Raw genomic sequence first — 26186 nt, 5'->3', positions numbered from 1 at the left:
AACCGTAGGAAAAACACAGGAATTAACCTTATTCTTATATAAACAATGCAAATAAAATGAGGTCTGAATGGATTGTAGAATCCTGTGTTTTTCCTCTGAAAATGAACAAAGGAAAATTTCTTGCGCAAATCCTATGGCTCAAATCCTTTGTTCCGAGCACTGCTACAGTGATCTAATCTAGAGGAATTGGAATCCTGCGTTTTTTCTTTGGTTCACCTGCGTTCCAAACGGGGTCTAAATTGGTTCTCTTCGTGAAAGTTGTGGATTTGCTTTTTTTTTTAGTTGAACCATTTAACTTGTATCATGTGCACATCTCTGATATGAATTGTTTACATGAAGTAAGCAATGGTTGTTACATACTTTATAAATTTTGGGACTCACAAATTTTTTGAAAATTTATAGTATATAAATTATCAACTATTTACATGTTCCAATAATACTAGATAGATGTACATGCACCTTATATATTTTTCCCAAATATTAACAACAATGACTAAATAATTTAAAAAACAAATATATTAACTCAAAACAACCAACAGCATTACAAACATTGCACACTTCATTTAACTCAAAAGCCATCAGCTAGACCATCTAAAAGCAGAGTTGCCAAACGAACAACTTTACAAAATTAGCTTTTGGAAAAACAACTTCTCCAGACCACCAACCACAAGTAACTTTTAGAAAAACCACAACCCAAACTCCGTTGCGATAGCAATGCCATGCAGGGTAATAGGAAAATTTCAAATAGTGACACATAAGAGATGATAATTTTTTCAATGGTAGCTAAATATTCTAATAACTTTCGATGGCATACACGGAAATGCCCCGAATATAAATGATCCTGATACTTATCATTATATGACGCAACAATGCTAACTATAATTTAAATTTCACAAAATGTATAAAATACTAATAATGGGGTGGAGTAGCTACTCATCATATTTTATCATAATATAAAATTTGGCAAGAAGAAAGATGGCCCAAAAGCTAGGCCAGCAATTCCCCTGATTGACCGGGTTGACCCAGGTCACCACCACACACGAACAGCCAAGAAAATATTCTTCGTCCTGATCCGCGCCACGAGCCCTCCACACGCACCCCAACCTCCTTGGAATTTGCACCGTCCACGTGGCACCGATCCATGAGGCCCACGCGCCCATATCTATCAGTTTTCGTTCATCTCCACCGCTCCCACTGCACAATCCATTCCTCCTCCTCCGCCATCCAGCCCAAAAATTCTTCCAGACTCAGTTCGAGATGATGCTTAGGGTTTCACCGTCTCCGCCCGCCGCTGCCGCAGCCAGCCAGCTCGTTGGTGCAGACCCGACATCTGCTTCCGTGAAGGTGGTGGCACCGCGCTTCTCCACGCTCGTTGCTGTGTGCAAGGGTGGCGGGGAAGGGGAAGGAGGTGCTCAACGGAGTGGTCTTCCAGCCCTTCGAGGAGATCAAGGGGGAGCTCTCCCTCGTGCCCCAGAGCACCGACCAGTCGCTCGCGCGCCACAAGTTCATTGGCGACTATGAGGCCGCAATCAACGAGCAGATCAAGTCAGTGCACGCTCTACTCTGCTCGCTCATCCTCCTTCTTAAGCTTTTGGATTTAGGTTTTGGGTTGTTTGGATATCGGAGAATACCTAGCCATCCTATTATTTTGGTATTTGTGAATTTCTACTTCTTTCTTTGACCAATGTGTTGGTCCGGTAATTTGGCTTCTAATCCAGTGTGCGTGTATGCTAAATAATTCAAAAGTTTCTCAGTATTTGACTGTTTTCAATCGAATGGGATGCAATTGGTAGAAAAAAGATTTAGTATTTGTCTATTCTTGGTATCATTAGTCAACTACTCCAGTCATGTCTGGAATTTAATTTGGATGTGAACCCTTATATCTGAAACGAATACAACATATATGAGATCGTGGATGTTCAAACATTATCATTGCAATGTGGAGTTCAATGCCTCCTACGCGTACCACTCCTGCTTCGCCTACTTCGACCTCGACAACCTTGCTCTCAAGGACTTTGCCAAGTAAGTCATCGTTCACATGCCTCTGTTAGCTCATGGCATAGCTATCTTCTCTGTGATAAATGATGATGTTCATATGCATATTTTCTTCTCTAGATTCTTCAAGGAATCGAGCGACGAGGAGAGGGAGCACGCTGAAAAGCTCATGAAGTACCAGGTATTTTTTTAATTGCCACCTAATTGATGTGGTCATTTGGTCTGTAGTAGACACAAAGTTATTGATGCAATGTATGTTTTTGTGCCTTCGGAACAAACGTGGAGGGAGGATGAGGCTCCAGTTGATTGTGACGCCTTTAACAGAGTTTGACCACCCTGAGAAAGGGGATGCTTTGTATGGTAAGTTGCTTCCTACTTCTTGGTGTTTTCATAATGTGTTTGCATGAAGAGGTGCATCTGGGCATGCGCTTGTGCTAATTGTGTGATTACGGCGGTGTCTGGTTTGGCATGTGAAAGAATTGTTTGGTGGATATGCATGCTGTGGTTGATTAGGGTAAGTAACAAAAGTTCACTGTTGTCACCAATAAGAATTTATTGTACAATGAGTTTAGTTGTATAAGTTAGAGCTTTCAACGTATAGATTGAATGACTGATAGTGATTAGCATGCCTCGTAGAATATAAGTTAGCTTTTTTAAGTAACTATTCAGTTGAGTATCAGTTATGTGGTTGGTCTCTAGTCTCCACCGTATATTACTAGAAAATAGGATTGGGACCTTCTGTTCATGTGTGATGTTCTTGGAAGGTGTATCAAAGAGACTAAGATAGACTAATCTGATAGCTATGTTTCAACATGTTCTTTTGTCTTATTTCAGCTATGGAGCTATCTCTGGTTCTTGAAAAGCTTGTTAATGAGAAGCTACACAACCTGCACAGTGTATAAGTCTCCCTAACTATCTTACATGATTAATTACAGAGAAATACTGTGTGCTTAAGGAGTTCTTAAAATTCGTTAAATGAATAGATTTTGATTAATTTATTAGGAGTATATGTTATATACCTGTACTACATACAACTTATAACTTTTTAAACAAACAGGCAGTAGAACTGCCTATTATATTAAAAATGAGTTAAGTCCAGAAGGACAGTACACAACCCCCAAGAGAAAAAGGACCACCCACACTCCCGAATAACCACTAGACCACCAAAGGACCGGAAACACAAAATAGCTTATAACGAGTTCTCATCCATAATCAACGGGTGTCGACAAGGTGTGATGATCCTCAACTGACAGACTTCATCAAGCGTAAATTTCTTCAGGAGAAGGTGAATCCACCAAACATTTCTTCACAGTAGAAGAACGACTACACCATTTTTTTAAACAATTGTTTTTTTGCTTTACCTAAAACCTGAAGTAATTCTTGGCTGAAAATTTGTATTGCCTTGTGTTGTAAGGTTGATGCCATCAAGAAGATAACTGAGTATGCCGCTGTCGGTGTATTTAGAACCAGGGGTCCCTAAGTCCCGAGGCCAGACCGGCCATCCACCACATGTCACCACCCTGCAAGGTAGGTAGAAGCTAAGTCCCGGGAGAAGGTGCTCGGGGCCGCCGCTTCTGGTTCCCGAGCACCCTAGTTCCCCGATGATCCGCAGAGCCCAAATACCAAAAAGGAAGTACTCGGGAGAGAGTGCTCGGGGCTGCACGTGGCAGCCCCCGAGGACTCGGTGCCCCGAAGGTCCCACCGAAGTGCTCGGGAGAGAGTGCTCGGGGCTGCACGTGGCAGCCCCCGAGGACTCGGTGCCCCGAAGGTCCCACCGAAGTGCTCGGGAGAGAGTGCTCGGGGCTGCACGTGGCAGCCCCCGAGGACTCGGTGCCCCGAAGGTCCCACCGAAGTGCTCGGGAGAGAGTGCTCGGGGCTGCACGTGGCAGCCCCCGAGGACTCGGTGCCCCGAAGGTCCCAGCAAAGTGCTCGGGAGAGTGTGCTCGGGGCTGCACGTGGCAGCCCCCGAGGACTCGGTGCCCCGAAGGTCCCACCGAAGTGCTCGGGAGAGAGTGCTCGGGGCTGCACGTGGCAGCCCCCGAGGACTCGGTGCCCCGAAGGTCCCACCGAAGTGCTCGGGAGAGAGTGCTCGGGGCTGCACGTGGCAGCCCCCGAGGACTCGGTGCCCCGAAGGTTCGCGCAAGATCATTCAACGACCCGAAGGGTCCCGTCGTCAGGGTGTCATCCAGTCAAAGGCCCAATGCCGCATTTAATAGGCACGCGCGGTCTGACATCCTGACATCCTGACATTCTCAGCTGCCCACGCCCCAGTGTCAGACCCTGCCATGCACTAGCAGGGGGCCGTGGGTCCATTAAATGCACGGGTCCCGTCCCGTTTCATCCAGGTGCCTCGGGATAACGTTGCCAGAATCGAAGCGCTCCGCCTGCCACCCTGCCCTGGCAGAAGAACAAGACAGGGTGGGCGCACTGGGCACCTCTGAGGCTGACCGGTGGGCCCCTTTTAGGGCGCCCCGAGGCTTCCGCAGCGGCTGGTGGTCGAATGCGCGCCGCATTTCTCCACCGCCCCTGTCACTTCGCCAAGATGAAATGATTACGCCTTTCTCCGTGGCACCTTGGCATTCGCGTCCCCTCTTTCCCATTCAGGATATGTTGAGGTCGGCGCGCCTATAAAAGGAAAGGATGGAGAACACTAAAAGGGGAGAGAAAGAGCCCCCGACCACCAGACAACCAACAATCTCCGACGAACCAGGCCAAAGATAGATCGACGGACACTCGAACCAGCTCAAGTTAAGTTAGAACATAAGAGCCTCAAGCTCTTTGTAAACAGTTCTCCCTTTAGAACCAGATACCTCCTTGAAGAATCTCCTTCAAGGATAAATATAGCACTCATACAGGAGTAGGGTGTTACGCCTCCGTGCGGCCCGAACCTGTCTAACACCCGGCGTACCCCTTTTTTTCTTGCATTAGGGTGATCGTCTCCCACTAGCCATCGCATTTATTTCCGTTCCTGCTTATTTCCCAAACAAGCTTTCCCAGGATCATCCCCCCGGCCGAATCTCTAAAAAGGGGTCTCTCGGGATCCCTGCGATAGGAGTTCACTCTCCGACAGCCGCCTAGTTGAGAAGAGTGGACAAGGGGCATGGTTAGTTTGTCGCCTAAGGCACTTTGGCCGGCTGAATCTTTTGTCTGCCGTTACTGTGGTTTTTTTACTGTTGACATGATTTGCGCGCAGGGGTGTGGCACTTTGATCAGATGCTGCTTGAGGAAGAGGCCTGATGGAAGGAGGGATAGTGCAGCTCAAGGAAATGAAATCGGCGAATAGCAAACAAAGCACTGTGTGCTGATTTCCTTTCAAATCGGTTTAGGGTAGTGGTAGTAGGGTGTTTTTACCGAGGTACATGGGACACTGGAAGCAGCAGATCATCTGATGTTATTGTTGCTAGACTAGATTGTGATGTGGGGTGCTTGACGTTGCTACCCTGTTGGGATTATTATTCAAAATAAAACATCCTTGTTTAGATGCCAAACGTAACTGGTCTCATTGTCTCGCATGTGTCGGCAATCTTACTGTTGAGATGATCATTGTCACTGCTGCTGATGATTGTTTCTCAAAATCTGAAGCTAACAGTCCGTCAAGTTAGGTGCCTCATTCAAAAATCACACGCAATAGTATCTTAAAGAATGCCCGAAATTGAAGCATCCTTTTTAAGTTCTGAGGATGATGTTTGCAAAATCAAAACATGCACGCTTGAATGAATCAGCTCCAAATGCTTTCCCTTGTTACTCCAAATTCTTGAATTATACACTATGTTATTGATGTTTTTTTTGCAAAGGGGAGGAGTTATATTAAAAGGTTAGCACAGTACATCCCTGTTTTACAAAGACAATCCCGAGAAAAAGGAAAAATACATAACAAATATCAAGGTCATCTCCTTTGTTGTTATCATCTCCGACAGATGTCGCATTTAGAACTTTGAAAGAAAATCGACCATCGCCTTGCCAGAGTAGATGAGGGGTAGAAGTGGCACCATCCACTTCAGATCCCGAAGCCACAAGCCCAGAAAAGCTATCCACCCTCGTCGACAACAATGTCGATGAGCCGAAAACAGAACCCACAAAAGGGGATAACAAAATCTCCCACCGATTCACAAAAAGGTGGAGATAAACAAAACTCATACGTGTTGTAATAGAAATCTTGTTAGTACCATCGTCATCGCCACCGAAGACCACGCTGACACCGTCACCGTCCCTAGATCTCAAGAAGCCGTAGATGGTACCTTCATCGAGGCCAACACGGAGGAGCGAAAGCCCACATTGCGTCGTTGTCGACGACTCCACCGGGAAGACCTACAAGCCAAACCAGAAACTACAAACCTAAACTACTACCTAACCTATGCGTTGCCTATGCATCAATCTGCTAGATCCCCCACCTCCTCCGATGTCGAAGAGGCAGTCGGAGGAGGGGAGACGATAAAATCGACATCGGACCTGAAGATCGTCTTACAATCGGGAGCGTTCTTCTTGTACTAAGTGATGATTTTGCTAGTGTATACTGTTGTTGTTTATGCAAACAAGAGATTTTGCTTGCGTAATGTTTGTATGCTACGACTACGAGCCCTGCTGTTGTTTATGCTTGTACGTGTACATGTTTTCTAGGGAAATGCAACTCTCTAATAGGATGTGGAGGTATATATTATCTCGTCTATCTATCCCTTTAGATATATTCATACATACGTTAATTCTCTTATTTACTATATAATTTTTTCACATATCACTCAGGTACAAATTTCAATACAAATAAATAGTCACAATAGCACTTGTTCTCTATGACCCACCTGTCATCCTCCTCGTTCACGTCTGTTTTGCAATTGAGCCCTCCATCTCTCTCTCTTATTCCTCACCGCCCTCGAAACCCTAGAGAGGCTCGACTCGAATCCAAGGTGAGTTGAGAGAATTGTTCCCCAAATCCTCGCTCGCCTCGCCTCACCTCGCACAGCCACAGCCCGATCCCCTTCGCACGAGCTGGATCTGACGCGCCTCCCCTCGCCGCCCGCCTCCTCCTCCTCCTCCTCCTACCACCTCCTCCTCGCGGCGGCGGCCGTGCTAGTCCTCCTCGGCGGCCTCCTACGCTATATGCTTCCCCGGAAGCGGGAGGTCGTCGACGGCGAGGTCCAGGACTTGCACAACAAGGCCCCCCGCGCCGCCCCCGCCCACGACCGGGAGGAGCAAACCGAGATGGCCGGGAGGGCGCCCGAGATCGACGAGGACCTCCACAGCCGCCAGCTCGCCGTCTATGGCCGCGAGACCATGAAGCGACTCTTCGCCTCCAACGTCCTTGTCTCTGGCCTCCACGGACTCGGCGCTGAGATCGGTAGGTGTCGTTCAAGCGCTCATCTAGTCCTATTACGATTAATTAGCCTTGTTTAATTCTTTCTGTAAATTCCGAGCTTATATACTGCTAATCTGTGAGATAGGAGCTGGCTGGTTACCTTAATTGTGCTCTTTTTATTCCATGCCCGATCTGATCTAGCCAAGTCGCACTTTTTTTGTGTTACTATCCATGAAAAAGTTGATCATTTCCTTCCCCGGTTAGGTGTTGCCACCTGCTGATATGCTGTTGTGCTCCACGATTTCATAAGCTCAGTTACTGCCTCAATTCTAAATTCCCCTAGTTCATATCCACCAGACAGGACATACCTCAACTGCTCCTCTCATTTTTTTTCCATGTTCGTTTAAGCACTTCAATCACCTTTGTACTTATAGAATTGTAAGCTTCAAGAAAAGGGGCAGTTATCCTAAATTCTTCAATTCTCCTACATGCGCTCTTATGATTAGCGCTTTTCATTAGTAGATATGAATATGATGCAGCAAAGTTATTTTTCACAGATTAGCTGCAATCTTTATTCTTGTGAAGGAGAATCTAACCTTGTTTGGCACAGCTTGTGCTTCTGCACAATCCGCTTCCTGGAGAATCCTGTGAAAAGCAGATTACGCTTCTCCGGATTGTGCAGTTCATTCTCAGAATCTGCTTATTGATAATCTGTTGCAAAATCCTATCGTTTGGCACAGCTTCTGCGGAATCCTCCAGAATCCACAAGCAGAAGCTGTGCCCAAACAGGGCCTCTGTATTGGTGTACCAGTGCCCCTTATTTTCAGAATGTTGGCCTCTACACACCTTATGACGGGAACGATTTATGCATTGCACATGAATTATGACACATGCATGAAGCCCGCCCTTAGTTTTGGTCCACATTTCCAATTGCCATCTTGAAGCTGCACTGTAGTGCTGGTCAATTAGATTATGACCAATTGTGCTTGTTTTATCACCAAATGGTAGCTGACCTTGTTGCTTTTTATATTGGATTTATGATGTAATGCTGTTAGTCACTGTCACAATCTGGGAGCTTTAGTCGTAAAAGCGAATTTATGTTTGCTCTAGTCTGTCGTTTCTTTTAATGTATCGATCCTTAGAATTCAATATATCATGTTTAACATGTGAATTTTGGAGTGGTTTTGTGGAATTCGACAACTCAATTTTGTAAGGCTTTTGCTTTATCTTTTCTTCTTTCCATTTTGGATACACTCTATTTACTTAATGCCCATGTATTCCTGCAGCAAAGAACCTTGTCCTTGCGGGTGTCAAGTCCGTGACCTTGCATGATGATGGCAAAGTGGAGCTTTGGGACTTATCAAGCAACTTCTTCCTCTCAGAGAAGGATGTTGGGCTAAACCGTGCTCAAGCTTGTGTTCCAAAGCTACAAGAGCTTAACAATGCTGTTATTATCTCTACCTTAATTGGTGATTTGACCAAGGAGCAGCTTTCTATCTTTCAGGTACATGTGCATGAAATTGTTCTAGTCTTCTTTGCTCTTTTTCTGCGAATCTTCCATTTGAAATTGGTGCATTGCTTGTATTTTTGTCCATGTGAGCTGTAGCAACAGGTGGTCCATCCTTTATTTGGTTTTGGAATAGAAAATTTGTACAAGTTTTGATAGAAGATTGGGATGTTAAAAAGAAGGGAGACAATCCAATTTTAGCATTTGTAAAATTGCTTCATTTGAGTGTGGTAATGAAAGCAATGATAAAATCTTTGGTCAGGATCTGCATAAGTAATGTACTGATATTTCTATGTTCTGTCAAAATGTGCTAAATTTAGTAGGAACCGTGCATATGGATTGCTGCTATGTTCTAAGTATGCTTCATCTGAATGACTATTCGAAATAGCTTAAAGCCGAATTGCATTCATAGGCCTCTAATTATTACCTTGTCAGTTATTCCTTGCCTGATTTTCGTCAGAAAATAGCACCTTGTCTTTTCATTATTTAACTGTGTTTTTGTATTTGGCAATGCTTACTGTATAAACCGGTATTTGGCAATGTTTACTGTATAAACCAAGGGAATGTTGGTCTTAGTACTATCGTCGCCAGAGTCATAAAGTTCTGTTGTATTGTGCTGCTGAGAAAAAAAAAATGTAGTTGAAAAACTGCAAAAATGCTTTCTCAGCATCTTTACAGACTCATTATCGATTCACTTCAATTTCTGACATGTCCCATCATGCCAGCATGTTCTGCAAAAGATGTTTATTGTCAGGATAATTGAAATTTTGAAGCCGTATTCCTGATTTGAGCGATGGAAGTGCATTTTGCATTGTATAGTTAGTTTGCATTTTTTTTTTGCTTGTCAAGAGTAGATGATTTTTTGTATTGTGCATTATGAAATCTGTTAACATATGCATCTTGATTCAGACTGGATAAAAATTTCTCACAGTAATAATTTTCTGATCAACTTATAGGCTGTGGTCTTTACCGACATCAGCTTAGACAAAGCAGTTGAGTTTGACGATTACTGCCACAGCCATCAGCCGCCAATTGCTTTCATTAAGTCTGAAGTTCGTGGTCTTTTCGGCAGTGTCTTTTGTGACTTTGGTCCTGAGTTCACTGTTTTGGATGTCGATGGAGAGGAGCCACATACAGGAATCGTGGCATCGATCAGCAATGACAACCCAGCACTTGTTTCTTGCGTGGATGATGAGCGTCTAGAGTTCCAGGATGGTGATCTAGTTGTTTTCTCTGAAGTCCATGGAATGTCTGAGCTAAATGATGGAAAGCCAAGAAAGATTAAGAGTGCTAGGCCTTATTCTTTTACTCTAGAAGAAGACACCAGCTCATATGGCACATATATTAGAGGTGGTATTGTCACACAGGTGAAGCCACCAAAGGTTCTTAAATTCAAACCCTTGAAGGAGGCAATTAAGGAACCAGGAGAATTTCTCATGAGTGATTTCTCCAAGTTTGACCGCCCACCTCTTTTGCATTTGGCCTTCCAAGCTTTGGACAAGTTTAGGAATGAGTTGATGCGATTCCCTTTTGCTGGGTCGGCTGAAGATGCACAAAAGCTGATTGATTTTGCTATTAGTATTAATGAAACTCTTGGTGATAGCAAGCTCGAAGAAATTGACAAAAAGCTTCTGCACCATTTTGCAAGTGGTTCGAGGGCTGTTTTGAATCCTATGGCTGCAATGTTTGGAGGTATTGTAGGTCAGGAGATTGTTAAAGCATGCTCGGGGAAATTCCATCCACTTTACCAGGTTATAACCTGTTTCCCCTTTCTTGAATTTAATATTCTATTTGTTTGCAGAAAAAATTGTAATATTAATGTACCATCTTGATGTTGCAGTTCTTCTACTTCGATTCTGTTGAATCTCTTCCAGTTGAACCCTTGGAGCCTAGTGATTTGAAGCCAGAGAACAGTAGATATGATGCACAAATTAGCGTATTTGGGGCTAAGCTTCAAAATAAACTGGAGCAGGCAAAAATCTTCATGGTTGGTTCTGGGGCGCTTGGATGTGAATTCTTGAAGAACCTTGCACTAATGGGCATTTCTTGCAGTGATAATGGTAAGCTGACTGTGACAGATGATGATGTTATAGAAAAGAGCAATCTCAGTCGCCAGTTTCTCTTCCGTGACTGGAACATTGGACAGCCCAAGTCCACAGTTGCTGCCACTGCTGCTATGGCAATTAATCCTAACCTTCATGTTGAGGCCCTTCAGAACAGAGCAAGTCCTGAGACTGAAAATGTGTTTAATGATGCCTTTTGGGAGAGCTTGGATGCTGTTGTCAATGCCTTGGACAATGTGACTGCAAGAATGTACATCGACTCCAGATGTGTATATTTCCAGAAGCCACTTCTTGAATCAGGGACTCTGGGTGCTAAATGCAACACACAGATGGTCATACCTCACCTAACAGAAAACTATGGGGCATCCAGAGATCCACCTGAAAAGCAAGCACCTATGTGCACTGTGCATTCATTTCCACATAATATTGATCACTGCCTAACTTGGGCAAGGTCTGAGTTTGAGGGTCTTCTTGAGAAGACTCCCACTGAAGTAAATGCTTTCCTGTCGAATCCTAGTGGATATGCAACTGCAGCAAGAACTGCCGGTGATGCACAGGCTAGGGATCAGCTTGAGCGAGTTATCGAATGCCTTGACAGAGAGAAGTGTGAGACATTCCAAGATTGTATTACCTGGGCCCGGCTTAAGTAAGTTATGCCTTCTCTATCTCTCGTGCAGTTGTTACTTAATTGGTGTAGTCCATCTCGGTGCTGTGCGCACCTGCTTAGGTTCACATTTTTTTCACGTGTATTACAATGCGTGTCGAAGTTCTGAAATGTTGAACTACTGCAGCAGAAGCCTTTGCCTTTTGATCATGCTATCTATTTCACAGCACTCCCCGAGGAACTATAAATCTAATGTTACTTGCTCTTCTGTTTTCTGCTGATGGCTTGTATTAGGTTTGAGGATTATTTCTCCAACCGTGTAAAGCAGCTGACGTTCACTTTCCCTGAAGACGCAATGACTAGCTCTGGCGCTCCTTTCTGGTCTGCTCCTAAGCGGTTCCCACGACCTCTGGAGTTCTCGTCTGCTGACCCAAGCCAGCTTAACTTTTTGCTCGCTGCCTCGATATTAAGGGCGGAGACATTTGGAATACCCATACCTGATTGGGCGAAAAACCCAAAGGAACTGTCTGAAGCTGTCGACAAGGTCATTATATCTGATTTCCAACCAAAACAAGGGGTTAAGATTGAGACAGATGAGAAGGCTACTAACCTATCCTCTGCATCTGTTGATGATGCTGCTGTCATTGAAGAACTTATTGCAAAGTTGGAAGCAGTTTCTAAAACATTGCCACCAAGATTCCACATGAACCCAATACAGTTTGAGAAGGTCAGTATGTTCAATTAATCACTTGTAAAACTTCCATGCTTTTCTCTGAAGAGTCTTCCTACACTCATGTACCTTAGCTTGAACTAGGAATCATCTTAAGATTGAGAATCGCTGAGCTGTTTTTTGTATGCAGGATGATGATACCAATTTCCATATGGACTTGATTGCTGGCTTTGCTAACATGCGGGCGAGGAACTACAGCATCCCTGAAGTTGACAAGCTGAAGGCAAAGTTTATAGCGGGCAGGATCATCCCAGCCATTGCCACCTCAACTGCTATGGCCACTGGGCTTGTCTGCCTAGAGCTTTACAAAGTCCTTGCTGGTGGGCACAAGGTTGAAGACTACCGGAACACATTTGCAAACCTTGCAATCCCCCTCTTCTCTATGGCGGAGCCTGTCCCACCCAAGACCATCGAGCACCAAGACATGGCCTGGACGGTCTGGGACCGATGGACCATAACCGGCAACATCACGCTAAGGGAGCTCCTGGAATGGCTCAAGGAGAAGGGCTTGAACGCGTACAGCATATCCTGCGGCACCTCGCTGCTGTACAACTCCATGTTCCCCAGGCACAAGGAACGTATGGACAAGAAGGTGGTGGATGTTGCCAGGGAGGTGGCCAAGGTGGAAGTGCCCTCGTATCGGCGCCATCTAGATGTTGTGGTGGCCTGTGAGGATGACGATGACAATGATGTTGACGTCCCACTGGTGTCGATTTACGTCCGGTGAAGAGTTTACATGATCTTGTGTTTGATCTGATCTTGTCAGGACACCAGCGGCTGTGAGCTAGGCGGGCATAGTACTGATTTCCGAGCTACCCTGACATCTGGGTAGAGAATCCTTACGGAAATTTGTTGGAATTTCAAGCATCCTATCTTGATAATTGACGCATCACCAAATATTGTTGCCTTAACTAGTACTTGTTGAATGCTTGTACCGGTGTGTTTCTAACTGTGTGCTTGCGATCCCTGTGATGTGAATCGTAAGGGAATTTAGCTGCTCCTAGCTAAATTCATACAAGAAAGAAACTAATAATGCTCAGCTGAGTAGCATATATACGATATAGCTGCGTTGTGTGAACCCCATCAACGTCAGTCCAAGCGGTCGGTCATTAGATAAGGTGCACATGCATATGCTCCTAGTAGCTACAGGTTGCTACAACAAATAAATATTAGCTTGCAGCTAACAAATATTGGCTCGCAAAAAGAAAGAGAAAATGCTGCTGCAACAGACTGGTCAAATGAAATGCATCAAATCCTATGAGGTTCCAACTTCCAAGGGGGGAAAAAATGGAGGGAGAAGAGCTTGTTGCATGCATGTCAATCAATATGACAGTTCAACAACTCAAGGACCTGAATGTAAAAAGGTAAAAGGCATAGGGGTGTTGCGAGAATCGAACTCGCGACCTCTCGCACCCGAAGCGAGAATCATACCACTAGACCAAACACCCGATTGATAAAGACGACGAGTTTAGCACTCAAAAAACTAGTTTTGCATCCAGTTTGATGTGACTTTTTCTAGGACACAGTTTGATGTGACTTGGAACATGCATGCATGCATGACCCGACCCACCCGCCAACATGACGAATTTAATTTTGCATGTTCTAACATGTTAGTATGTTGTGCAGTCCAAACGTACGTCCTTGTATGATATCAACAGCCTACGGTACGTACGTCTAAGGATTCGGGGCACGAAGAAGCTAAGCTTCCTATCAACATACTCCAAATAAATTAATAATGTACGTATGTATATATGTATTGGATACTATACTTCAAGTGGGAAATAACTAGGCACTGTCTAAAGTTCATTTGACTAGCTAAAAACAATTTAAATACTAAATCCTAATGAACTCATCGATCCCTTCCTTCTCCGGTAGCGCCTCCTCCCAAAACCTTACCGGTGCCGGCGAGCACGTCTACGATCGATATGCATGGTCCAGTTCACGTGCTATGTCTCAATCTGCACTAGGAAGTAGTTGCGTCGGTGGTCGAGGCAGTATTTACGGATCTATTCTACGGACACATAATATGAAAATAGGAAGTTTGTGTTATCTGTAGAACTTCAGTTGGAGCTGAGTTGTGTGCCTGAGCTAAGGTGGTTTCTGTGAAACCATAAGTATTAGTAAGCATGTAGATATACATTGGTTCTTTTTTCTAATTTAGTAATGTATATATTCTTCAAGTATGGAGGGAAAGAGAAAATATCAGTAGTTTCTCTGGCTTTTCAAAGAGCATTCGTATCTTAGCATGTATCTGGTACTTGTCTTGTTGTAGGTAGTGCAATAATAATTGGGCCACTTGCATTTATTATGAACTTAACTTGAAATGATATATCTGCTCGCTGCATGGATGAAAAATGGACATTAATCTTCAGAGTGTACTTGTGGTCATATAAACGTATAATTTCTGAAGGTATTAGCTTTGAATTTATCGTTGAAGATGCTGCGAGTGTTGAAGTTGGAACACCCATGAGTTCTTCTCCAGTGGCACCAAAGAAAACAACCTTTATGCTTTTTGGGTCCTCTTCATGGAAATTGGCTAGGTCAATTGCAACCATAGTGATATGGTACCTAAATAATACGCAAGGTATTTGCCAACTTGGTAAATTTGTTAAACTTACTATTTTTTTACAGGAGAATTTATCTGTCCTTACATTGGATCAGCAGTAGTTACGTCACATTTTGAGCACTTATAGCCATCACCTTCCTACATGACTCTTTTGTGGCACGAAGTATCTTGTGATGTCCCGTGAAAAATAGTGGTCACTTTAACATGGAAAAATCAAATGGATCAATTGCTTAAACCAGTATAGAAATTGCATTACTCTGAAACACACATATATATATATATATTTATTATATGCTAAAGAGTTATAGAACCAAAAAAAGCAATACAAAATTTTGTAGTGTCAGCATTCTGATTTTTTAAATTGTGGTACACATCCAATGATTTTTAATTCCATCTTTCGTAAGATGTGAACTATGTTTACGAGAAATTAAATAAAACTCAATACAAATGTGAACTCAACTGTAGATATGCATGGCACCCACAGAAACAAGTACACATCAACTAATCTATAACCAAAAAACAAGTCATTGAAACCAACTCAGCTTGTGTATTAATTTGGAGCGACCACGGCAAGTACCACACAATTTCTTGCAAACATCACCATCATACTGCGTGGTTAATTTGGACTATTCACTCATATAACCAATTGACACCCATAGTTAGTGACGTGCAAAATTGGCACGAAACCACAACATTGGTCGTCCATGAGAAGGAAAATGACTCTTGATGCCGACATATATTCATGCATAAGTCCACAAAATACAAATAATTTCTCTATGAAAAATACAAAAATCTGGAGCTCTCATCTCACCCATGAATAAGTCCACTGGGAATTGAAACCTAGACTCAGCTTGTGTATGCAGGATTATTGAAGTAATTTTAGCGCAACAATTTAAGGATGGAGCTAATTAAGTGCCCTATTTTTTTAAAGAATAATTTGGTCATTAAAATAAATCATATGTTTTTGGAAAAAGGAAAAAAAAGAAAGGATTTTTTTGAGTTTTCCTTGAGTTGGGGCTATCACAATTCACCAATCAGCCACCTACCTTCTACATCTCATCATCTGCATACCTGGCTGACCACAAATGGATAGACATTCTCCAAGTTGGAAGCTTTACAGGTACTCCCTCCCCCCCCCCCCCCCCCCAACCCTCATTTTCTTTTTTTCTTCTGAAAGTTGGAAGCTTTTCGAAGATCCTAGCTTTTCGCATTCGTTAGCTTTTCGAATTTGTTTGGTTCCCAAGAAGACAAGACTTGTGTCCCAGTTCTGCTTGCTCTCTCTGTCCTCTTTTCCTAACGGTAACAGTAACAGCACAGGGAAAAAGGCAGGGTGGAGGCTCTAGATCAGGTGATCCTAGCTTTTCTTCGCAGCCGGTTTGATTTTTGTTAGTCCTTGTGCCTGTTCGACTTTTGAGTCTTCAAATAGATACGAGTGTGGATTCTTTACTTGAACAGTTGTATTCATACTCTTTTTTTTTTGGGTTTCATTTTCAGTTGTTTGACATTCTGAAAACATTTTGGCTTGCAGTGGAGGGGAGAAACAAATGGAGGTATTATTATACTCGATCGATTCGTTTCTTGAGGTGGTATGCAATGCAATGGTGTGTGCTCCCCTTTCACCGCGCAAAAGATGTGAGCTTTCCGACATCTAGCTAGCTAGTACCATCAGTCACCACGGGTCGCAGGTAAACATTGGAATATATGCTCCTCTTTTCTTCTGTTTCCCAAGCTTCCCGTCCATTGTTTTTACTCTCTTGTGACATCCTGCAGAAGAAACAAGAGGTTTGAGCTGTTTCTTTGGACCTGCGACAGAAATGGAGATATTGAGAGTTAGAGCGGCCTACTTCTTATTCTTCTCCTTGCTTGTGTCTGAGGTACTTGGGTCTTGTGCTTCCATCAGTGAAGAAGGTGAGGAAAAATTTGATGGGCAATGAAAAAATCGAGATCACAAATTGGTTGCTTCAAATGGATTCTTGGCTTTATTTTATTTTCTTCCCTCCCTAATCTCTCCTTTATGTAAACTCTTTTACTTAAAATTAATATAATCTGTAGGGACCTGGTCCCTCCAGTTTTCCTAAAAAAGAAAAGAAAAGAAAAGAAAAGGATTCCTGCCTAAACATTTCGGTTGGTGTTTCAGGGAGAGCTCTTTTGAGATTTAGAGATAGCATAGCAGATGATGGCAAGACCTTGTAAGTGCTTTTTTTGTTCAGTCTTCAGTTTTTCTTCTGCTAATCCCAGTCCTTACTGCTTAGTAGTTTCAGAATTCGTGGTAAATTGTTTCTTTAAAAAAAAACGAATTCATGTAATTAGTTACTGTTGATGACACATATAGCTCCTTTTACAAGGGGAGGAAAAAGATTCCAAGCTGTCTCTTAATTCCAAATCGTTTATAAATTATAAGTAGCGTCTAGCCAAGCATGTCTAGTTAGCCATGATCTGAACCACTCATGGAACATGTCCTTATTTGAGTTCAGGAGATATTTGCTATCGCCCGCCATTGACATTTTAGCTTGTAACACCAGGGATTAGTCAAATACTTCTAGAGGCAGCTATGAGCTATGCTTGTTTAAGAAGAATTTTAATTTTTGAGCATTTCTTGATGCCCTTTTTTTTTCCAGCTTTATCAATCTGTATATAAATACTTGGTGGAATTCAAGGTACACAAATAAATTGAGAAGAAAAGTCTTAAAAGTTCTGTCATTAACGGAAAGAAAGAAAGAACGGTCTACATCGTAAATTTTTGTGGAGCCGGATTATAACTGGACAAATTCTCATTGCTTTTATAGGCCCATACCTAGATAAATGGGTAACTTGAAAACCTGCAGCTGCTAAGTTAAACTGTCTCATTTAACAATCCGTCAGATCTAGGAAAATAGTGCCTTTGAAACTTCCATGAGTAAAGATTGCATACCAAACATCAAATCCTATTATTTCAGCAGTTGTTGATACATAATCTAGAACCACGTGATGATCTCTGCAGCTTACTCAAGGATAACAAGCTGTCTGGGGAGATGTCACCTGACTTGCAAAAACTTACAGCGATCTCAGATGCTCTTTCAGATGGAGGGCTACAACCATGCAGAAAATGCTTAACAAAGTCGGTTTCCCTTTTTATTATATGTATTTTCCAAGCTGTACATTATAACTTCACCGGCCAAGTATATTCCTTCACTTATATTCATTTGTAACACTACACAGAACGATTCAGGGTGTTATACAAAGGCGACTCCTAAGGGAACAGCAAGGCCCGGCATCTTCGACCCAAACATCAGGAGAAAAACCACATGTTGATCCTCCGTTCAATTCTACTGTTCATGAGCTTGAAACTAGGAAGTTTGCGATGTTACCTCACTGGGCAATCTACACATTGGCCATCAGTGGAGCAGTTCTCCTTGTGGTTGTAGCTACTATCATATATCTACTCTTCTGTCGTCGAAAGAAGGATACTACTGTCATGCCATGGTCTACTGGACTGAGTGGACCACTCACGAAAGCCTTTGTGGCAGGTCAGTTTCTCATCATCTGAAGCTTATGGGTAAACTAAAATGGCACATTTCATCAGACAAGCATAGAGGTTACTTACAGGGTGTGATAGAACTGACCTTGAAGATGTTTGTGTTACCTTGTGGGAAGGTGTGCCTTCTCTAGGAAGGGCAGAGCTTCAGGCAGCATGCGAGGACTTTATCAACGTGATTGGCACTACATCCGACTGCACATTGTATAAGGGAACTCTGTCAAGTGGAGTTGAAATAGCTGTTGTCTCCTCTTCAGTCAACTCTGCCGAAGATTGGTCAGATCGGTCGGAGGAGCAATTTAGGAACAAGGTAATGTGCAATGCGCAAAACTACAAAGCTACTCGTTTTGTGAAGTCAACTGTATGTTCACTCTTGTGTATTAGCTTACTCACTGGTCTTCTTTCAGATCTCTGTGTTGTCCGGAGTGAACCATAAGAACTTCATGAACCTACTCGGTTACTGCGCGTGCGACGAGCCATTCACCAGGATGATGGTGTTCGAATATGCGCCGTGTGGTTCCCTCTTTGAGCATTTGCATAGTGAGTGCCCTGGCTATATACCTCAGTATCCGGATGCCTGCCAAATGTTGTTCATGTTTTTTTTTGGCTAACAATTCTTCTTTTTTAGAAACGATGATGCTAATTTGGTTCTTATTTTCTGAATTCTATTCACCTGTTAGATCTACCTTGATTCTGAAGAACAATTTAACTACAACTATTGCTAAATGAATCTATTTTCATCTATTGTAGTTAGAGAAGCAGAAGATTTGGACTGGCCTACACGGTTGCGCATCATCATGGGAGTAGCATATTGCTTGGAGCACATGAGCCAGCTAGACCCTCCTGTCATGCCAACAACCCTGAGCTCCTCATCCATCTACCTCACTGAGGACTACGCAGCCAAGATCTCCGACATCGAGTTCTGCAAGGACAACAAAGACGCAGCACAGCGAAACAATAGTACTGATCAACAGAACATCGTGTACAAGTTCGGCATCCTGTTGCTTGAGGTGATCTCCGGTCGGCTGCCGTTCTCTGAAGACCATAGCCTGCTCGTCCTGTGGGCTTCGAGCTACCTCGACGGCAAGAGGCCGCTCGGTGGCATGGCTGACCCGACGCTGCGGTCGTCCGCGCCTAACAAGGATGTAGCTGCGTTGTGCGATGTCGTGAGAGTGTGCATAAGCCCGGAGAGGGAGAAGAGACCGGCAATGGCCGAGGTCGCGAGGCTGATGAGAGGTGTCACCGCGATGTCGCCGGAGCAGGCGACCCCGCGGGACAACCCCCTCTGGTGGGCCGAGCTTGAGATTGCCTCGTCGGAGGCCGGGTGAAATTCAGGACCAAAGGAGCAAGGATAACTATACTGAATTTTCCTTTATTCCGTTTTCAGTTGTTTTGATGTATATTATACTATTCTCTCCTTTTCTTTTTCTTTTTTGCTGTGGATCACTGTGAATCTGCAAGTTTTCAAGTGGAGAGAAAGAAAAGAAAATTCCCACTGTATCTAGCATGTATATTCCTGTATTTTTTTTCCCGAAGAGATGGTATGAGGTCTGCTGATTTTATTATATTAAGAGGAGGAAACGAAAGAAAAAAAGTTTTATAGGTTGCAATACATTCTGGTATGGGGAACCATCATGTCACCCCCGCATAGCCAGGAATTAGAAACAACATCAACACGGAAGCAACGGCATATGCTTAAAAGCGACCAGCTAAGAAAGACCATCAACATGCTACTCCATTTGCAGTTCTCCAAAAGCTGTCCTCCTTTGGTCTATGCCCTCTTTGATTTAGTATATGATTTCTGTTGGTGGGAGGGCTTCATTCTGCAAGGTTCTCCGATTACGTTCCTTCTAAATATTCCACTTGCAATGCCACTGAATCCGTTCCTCATCCGCGTCATGCCAACAGCCTTTGACTGTGTGGTGATCACTAAGGTTTGGTAAACCAGAGAGGTCATGCCATCTTGCGATGCATGCCCAAAAGTCTTTCGTGTATGCACAGTCTACGTGCTAAATCATCTGCCGTCGTAATCTTGTTCTGTAAGAGCACCCAAGCGAAAAACTTACATTTCTGTTCAGTTTTTGCTTTCCACACAGGCTTTGCTTCATGTTGTGGTTCCTAGGAACTGAATGTTCTATGCACTCTTGGTGGTGTATTCCTTGTAAAAAATACCACTGAAGCCATCGGGGCCTATTCCTGTATAATATTACTACTCTTTGAAGGGTTCAGCTAGACATGCATGGTTTCTCTGCTAAGTCCAATTCCATTAGTCATTTACGGAGTATCTACTGTCAGAATGATAGGCAGTATGCGGCATGAGTTTTGCCTCAATCAAAATTTTGAGTTTTTGATGTAAAGATGCAAATCTCATATAAGGTTTGAGTTTTTGCATTTGAAATTATGCTAGGTTGCAACTAATACGATGCAATCATTTGCCAAATCTTGTTTTGTTTGTTCTGCAGCGTGGCAGTATCCTTGTGAAGGCGTTGTGTTCACTTCAGTAGCGCCTCTCAACCGGCAGACTCGTTTCAGCTGTTCCTCCACTTCCACTCCGAATCTCCGATGGCAACCGCATCCAACAACAACCACCCATACGCATCCCGCACCCAAGACTACCAAGACCACGACGACGGCGATGAAGACTTCGATGATGAAGCCGAGGAGGAGGATGACGATGACAGCGAACCCTCCGCGTCCCCGTCTGAGGAGGCTCGCCTCGAGGCCGTGCTGCGGCGGCTCACTGCGGATGAGGTTCGGATCCGGGTGCACGAGGTCGCGATCCGGGGCTGCGCTCGCACGCGCCGCGCCGCAGTGGAGGAGGCGGTGGGTCCGGACCTCGCGCACGCCGCCACCGTGCGAGACCTCGTCCGCGCTGCCGCCGCGGCCGGCGACCGGCTCCGTCGCCTCGGCGCCTTCGACGCCGTCTGCATCACCCTCGACGCGGCGCCTCCAGGGCTCCCCGGAAGCGGGGGAAGCGCCGTCGTCGTCAACGTTGATGTCGCCGAGGCACGCGGACGTGCTGCCGGCGAATTTGGCGTTTTCGCCAACACCCAGGTCCCCATCCACCTAAAAATGTCTTCTTTTTAGAGAGAATCGAGTTGCCGTACATGATCTGTTGTAAGACCATCCCCAATCGTATTTCTTTCATTTTATTCCGTTTCCGATTTTCTTTCCTGTTTCTATTCTCTTTATTTCCTCTTTATCTTCAACAGTTTTCCTTCGAGGGGAATCGTGAAAAGAAAGGAGAGAATCCCGTTCTGAAGGGAATGACTCTGAAAATCCCATCGTGAAAGAAACCATGAAGATAAACCGTTGAAGTGCTGAAGGGAACGAGAATACTTTCACGACGGGAATCTTCCCGCGAAGGAAAATCCTTGGGAATGGCCTAATATGAGTAAAGTAGATTCAGTTTACTGCTTTGCTTGAGCTATTCAGATTAGGGCGCGCAGTCTTTGGCTCTTGCTTTGATCAGAGACCTCAGACCAGAATCTAAACTAATTTGAACATAAAGGAGGGTGCTTTCATTGGACTGTGCAGTCCTATGTTCTTGACTCCCACTGCTCTGGTTCCTGGAGCAAAATCGATTAGTTTCCTGCACTTTCTGGTTCAGCATTGCACTATTTCTAACATTCTGCACTATATTTTTGTGTGCCCTGTTATATCCCTCTAAGCCAAAGTCATATATGCTCCACGACATATCTTGGATGAAATCGTTCAGGGATATAACTCATGCCTTCTCCATCACTCAACTCGTGCATTTAGCTTTGGATTTGTGCATGCTATTAAATAGACCTCAAATGATCAATCTTTAGAACTAGTCTCTGTATGTAGAGGATGCCATGATGTTTGATGATATATTATATTACAATATCATATGCATTGCCTCAATTGGTTTCCGTATTTACTTGTCTCAGTCTCACCTATTTTCCTCGTGTAAACTTTTTGCAGACTAGATCATGTTCACTGGAAGGTTCACTGAAGTTGAAGAACCTTTTTGGATACTGTGAGACCTGGGATGCATCAGGTGCTCTTGAATTAGATCAGACAGCAGAACTAAGTGCTGGAGTGGAAATGCCAAGAATCAGAGCAATACCGACTCCGCTGGTGGCCCGGATATCATTTCTGTCTGAGGACTGGTTGAAGTCCTCACTCAAAGAACACCTGATGGGTGTTTCTATTGGCTTGCTCTCCACCATGAACCATAACCTTGCTTACAATCTGACATGGCGAACTTTAACTGATCCAGCATGCATGGCATCCAATTCCATGCAAGAGCAGTTAGGACATAGCCTTTTGTCCTCTATTAAGTATTTGTACAAGGTTGACCAGAGGGATTCAACCATAAAACCTACACGTGGATACGCTTTTCTGTCATCTTCTCAAGTTGGAGGCCTTGCACCAGGGAGCAAATACTCGCGGTTTCTTAGACAGGTATATATCGATTTCCTTTGTACTCCATCCTTTGCCTTCCTTGAAAACCAGGGTGTACACCTTTTAAAATCCTTTTTATGTGCCTTTTTATTCAATAGCGTTATGAATCTTTGGACATTTATACTTATCTTATGTATTGTATTTGTACCTCTTGCTTTATTTTCCAACTGCACGATCAAATACCAACAATGCAGACTATGGTAACAGCCCACATTTTCTCCCTTTAAATGTACCTTTTCGTTGTTTGTATGTTTAGAGGCCAAGGACCTAAAACTTTCAAAGTTCTATGCTCTGTTAAAAAGCATCCTAATGGCAGTTCCCTTTGTTATCAGTCCTTGCTCCTAGCACAAAAACTGGCAATTTTAAATTTCAATGAAATGAATTTCACCCTTTTATTTTCTATAATCTAATGCACTGCACATCATGATTTTTTTTATTAAACAACTGAACTGATTCAAACAGAAACATATTTATCGAGTCCTTCTTAGCATAATTCATTTTCTTGATTACCTATCAGGAATTTGATCTTCGGGTAGCTCTGCCGCTGAGTGTGCTGAATGGTGCTCTCAATGCCGGAGTGGCTGCTGGAGTCATCCATCCGCTGGAAAGGGGTTCGACAGGATCTGTCTCACCACTGTTAGAAAGGTTTTATTTGGGTGGTAACAGGTCTCTTGTTTGCCGCTTGGGTGGACCATCGTCACTTGTAGGCTTCAAAGCAAGAGGGCTGGGGCCGACAGACTTCAGAACCTGTGGCCCCGATGATTCTGAAAATGGTGCTTCCACTTCTGAGCTAAATGGATTGGGAGGTGACATAGCAGTGACAGCCTTTGCTGACCTGTCATTTGATATACCTCTGAAGCCTCTCAGGGATCTAGGAATTCATGGCCATGCATTTGTCTCTGCTGGAAATCTTGCTAAATTAACTGAGTGTGATATTCGGAAATTTCCACTTACTGACTTTCTACAGACATTCAGGTGTTCTGCAGGATTTGGTGTAGTTGTGCCAACCAGATTGTTTCGCATAGAGGTTTGCCCTTGACATTCTTCAGCTGCGCCACTGAAGTTATCAATGAAATTACATTATTTTTTGTTTTATTTTTACTAAATAAGTGTTTCTCATCTGCCCAGATGAATTACTGCCACATCCTGAAACAGTTTGATCATGACAAAGGAAAGACAGGCATACAGTTTAACTTCTCTTCGCCCTAATTTCTTTGGCAATATGTTCTCATCAAGATGAATACTTGGTACTTTTTTCCCTCGCTGTTCTGTTTTCTTTTTCTTTCTGGCAAGAACTTATCTACCAAATCTCTCGCTCTCTCTCTAGAAAAAGGACTTGCAAACTGTAAGTGATAAATTGTTTGTCCTGGCTGTAGATTTAATATCGTGACTTGTAAAGCCTCAAAGCAAAGGAAGGCAAAGGAGGTAGGGATGCTTCAGTTTTCAACTCTGATTTACTTGTTCTAGACTGGAATTGATGAGATAGTACTGTGCAAAGATCTGTCAATGAGACGAACAGTGGTGGGGAACGGAAAATTTGTGGTCAAGCTACATTTTGTTTTCCATTTATGGGACTCAGTTTCTGTAGAAAAGTAGGAGTGGCAATGCAGATGCTGAAATACCAACCTGTAGATTATGTTATGCAGTACAGTGTATTACTTAATATCTCAGTTTAGGTTGTGAGAATGGCTGGTTCTGGCCAAGGTGGATATGAATTGGCATGCTGAGGAAAGATTGCACCATTGTCATGATAAATCTGCTGCATATTGGACATGTAGTCTGTCTTATGTGAATACATGAGCAGAAAGGATCTACTTCAGTCGTATCTTCGAGTCTTGTCATACACATTGTCGGCCAAGAACTTTTGTTTGGGATATGATATACATAGAGAAAACATCAGTCGTTTTCAGGCATGCTGGAACACTGCATAATACTAGTGTTGTTGATCTCGAACTCATGTGTGACATTTCTAGCATATATGCTGGATCTGACTGAGTGAACAATGCCGTGACACCATACATCCAGTACAGCTCGGGAGAAGAGTATCATTTTTCTGCAGGTGCAGGTGAAGGTGAGGCAGCGTGTTTGACACAGCCAACACACACACACAGGTCAGGTTGGTGAAGTTGCTGGACACGTGAATGAATGTATCAACCCTCTGACAGAGATGTTTCCTGTTTCTCACATGCTTCACAGAAGTGATGATACAGAGCGAAATTATCCCTTTACAGGATCGACAACACTACATAGCGCCTGTTTGTTACTTTAGTTGTGCCACGGTTTTTAGCATGTGCTTGGTTTAACGACACAACCATAGTTCATTACACTTTCTTAGCACAATGTCCCAGATGTCATAGGCACAATGTCTAGCCAAATTTTGGCTTAGCTGACGTCCAATTTGTTCGTCACATTTTCTTTGGCACACCACATTATCTAACTTGGATGTGACAAGCTAAGGTAACAATCAAGCATGATCGTCTACAGAACTTGAAAAAGTAAGCATACTCATAATACAATTGAAAATCATTTTATTTTTTGCAATTATAAAGATGACGCAACCCTATCACACACATCTACATGTAAAACAACCGATAACACTCCACCGTGTGATGGATGATTTGATTCGGCAGCTAGCCGTACACATATGTAGTCCCAATCGACGAATTCTATGGATGGAAGGTGGTTTAATTAGGCCAGCAATAGAATAGATTGATGGGTGAACCTACAATGAGATGATCGATGGAGATGGCAGCTAGGTTGGTGCATGTGCAGTACCACAGCCTTGCCATGTGTGCTATGCTCTTTATAGGTTATACACCTTATTATTACTAGAGTGGCCAGTGAGCTTCTTCAAATTCTTTCTTTTTCCTACTTCCTTTCTTCTTTTTATTTATAATTGTTGATTTTTTTTAGTCTTCTAGGCAGAGTATTGTTGTGGCTAGGAGCCGTGGCTCTTTTGACCTAACAAATTTTCTATATTTTGTAGTATATTTTTCTGCATTCTGTAGTGTATTTTAAATTAATTCTTTAATATTTTATTGATTTGGCCTCCTATAACCTAGTTGAAACTCATTTAACTTCACCGACCCCTTCTGATTTTCGGTTCAAGCTCCGCCACTGCTTCTAGTGCACATTTGATTACTACTTCACACAACTTTATATTAATTTAAGCTAATATATTTATATTTTTATTAAAGAAACTCAAACGATGAATCTAATAGTATCTGATTTGAACATATTAGTGATAAAAAATACGAAAATTATATGGCACGGATCCAGGACTACCAACTAAAAAGAATCTAGGGATTAATTGTTATAGACTTGAGCCTTGCGTATAGGTCGGATACAGAAACATTTTTTCTTGGTTCCTTCCACTCTAATGTTTGAGTAGTTCAATTTATTTGCCACTGATAAGTCGAAAAACCAAATCTTCCTCACATAGCGTTGGATAACTAGAATTCTACTATGTGCCATCACCAATATTTG

The 26186-nt window shown here is 43.2% G+C and overlaps 3 protein-coding genes, 1 non-coding gene and 1 pseudogene across 11 annotated transcripts; 4 read left to right on the top strand and 1 right to left on the bottom strand.

The window, feature by feature from the left end:
- Positions 1–1257: 1257 nt before the first annotated feature.
- On the top strand, positions 1258–5232 carry LOC133905134 (ferritin-1, chloroplastic-like; annotated as a pseudogene).
- A 1632-nt stretch (positions 5233–6864) lies between these two features.
- Positions 6865–13138, top strand: LOC133904370 (ubiquitin-activating enzyme E1 2-like). The gene is made up of 6 exons (XM_062345837.1): positions 6865–7327; positions 8572–8789; positions 9749–10543; positions 10633–11501; positions 11754–12186; positions 12320–13138. The coding sequence occupies exons 1-6, from the start codon at positions 7090–7092 to the stop codon at positions 12914–12916; spliced, it is 3150 nt and encodes a 1049-aa protein (XP_062201821.1). The 5' UTR covers positions 6865–7089; the 3' UTR covers positions 12917–13138.
- A 427-nt stretch (positions 13139–13565) lies between these two features.
- On the bottom strand, positions 13566–13637 carry TRNAP-CGG (transfer RNA proline (anticodon CGG)). Its single transcript has one exon. It is a non-coding gene; the product is annotated as a tRNA-Pro (tRNA).
- A 2155-nt stretch (positions 13638–15792) lies between these two features.
- LOC133905437 (protein MALE DISCOVERER 2-like) lies at positions 15793–19698 on the top strand. 6 transcript variants are annotated; one of them, XM_062347211.1, is made up of 9 exons: positions 15793–15875; positions 16284–16440; positions 16526–16663; positions 16893–16944; positions 17736–17852; positions 17954–18261; positions 18389–18579; positions 18677–18809; positions 19020–19698. In XM_062347211.1, the coding sequence occupies exons 3-9, from the start codon at positions 16570–16572 to the stop codon at positions 19595–19597; spliced, it is 1473 nt and encodes a 490-aa protein (XP_062203195.1). In that variant the 5' UTR covers positions 15793–15875; positions 16284–16440; positions 16526–16569; the 3' UTR covers positions 19598–19698. The 6 variants fall into 6 exon arrangements, with proteins under 6 accessions (XP_062203195.1, XP_062203193.1, XP_062203196.1 ...); XM_062347209.1 differs by lacking the exon at positions 15793–15875 and adding an exon at positions 15911–16103; XM_062347212.1 differs by lacking the exon at positions 15793–15875 and adding an exon at positions 15911–16103 and having other exon boundaries at positions 16250–16440.
- An 824-nt stretch (positions 19699–20522) lies between these two features.
- On the top strand, positions 20523–24525 carry LOC133904981 (SAM50-like protein SPAC17C9.06). Of its 3 annotated transcripts, XM_062346658.1 has the most exons (6): positions 20523–20645; positions 20732–21323; positions 22218–22700; positions 23218–23727; positions 23829–23947; positions 24077–24525. In XM_062346658.1, exons 2-5 carry the CDS (start codon positions 20832–20834, stop codon positions 23907–23909), a joined length of 1566 nt encoding a protein of 521 aa, XP_062202642.1. In that variant the 5' UTR covers positions 20523–20645; positions 20732–20831; the 3' UTR covers positions 23910–23947; positions 24077–24525. The 3 variants fall into 3 exon arrangements, with proteins under 3 accessions (XP_062202642.1, XP_062202640.1, XP_062202641.1); XM_062346656.1 differs by having other exon boundaries at positions 23829–24525; XM_062346657.1 differs by lacking the exon at positions 20523–20645 and having other exon boundaries at positions 20718–21323; positions 23829–24525.
- The last annotated feature ends 1661 nt before the right edge of the window (positions 24526–26186 follow it).

Source organism: Phragmites australis, chromosome 22 (assembly GCF_958298935.1).
Source record: "Phragmites australis chromosome 22, lpPhrAust1.1, whole genome shotgun sequence".
Classification (NCBI taxonomy): Eukaryota; Viridiplantae; Streptophyta; class Magnoliopsida; order Poales; family Poaceae; genus Phragmites; species Phragmites australis.
The sequence above is the reverse complement of the archived record's forward strand: the minus strand, read 5'-3'. Positions and strand labels throughout refer to the sequence as shown.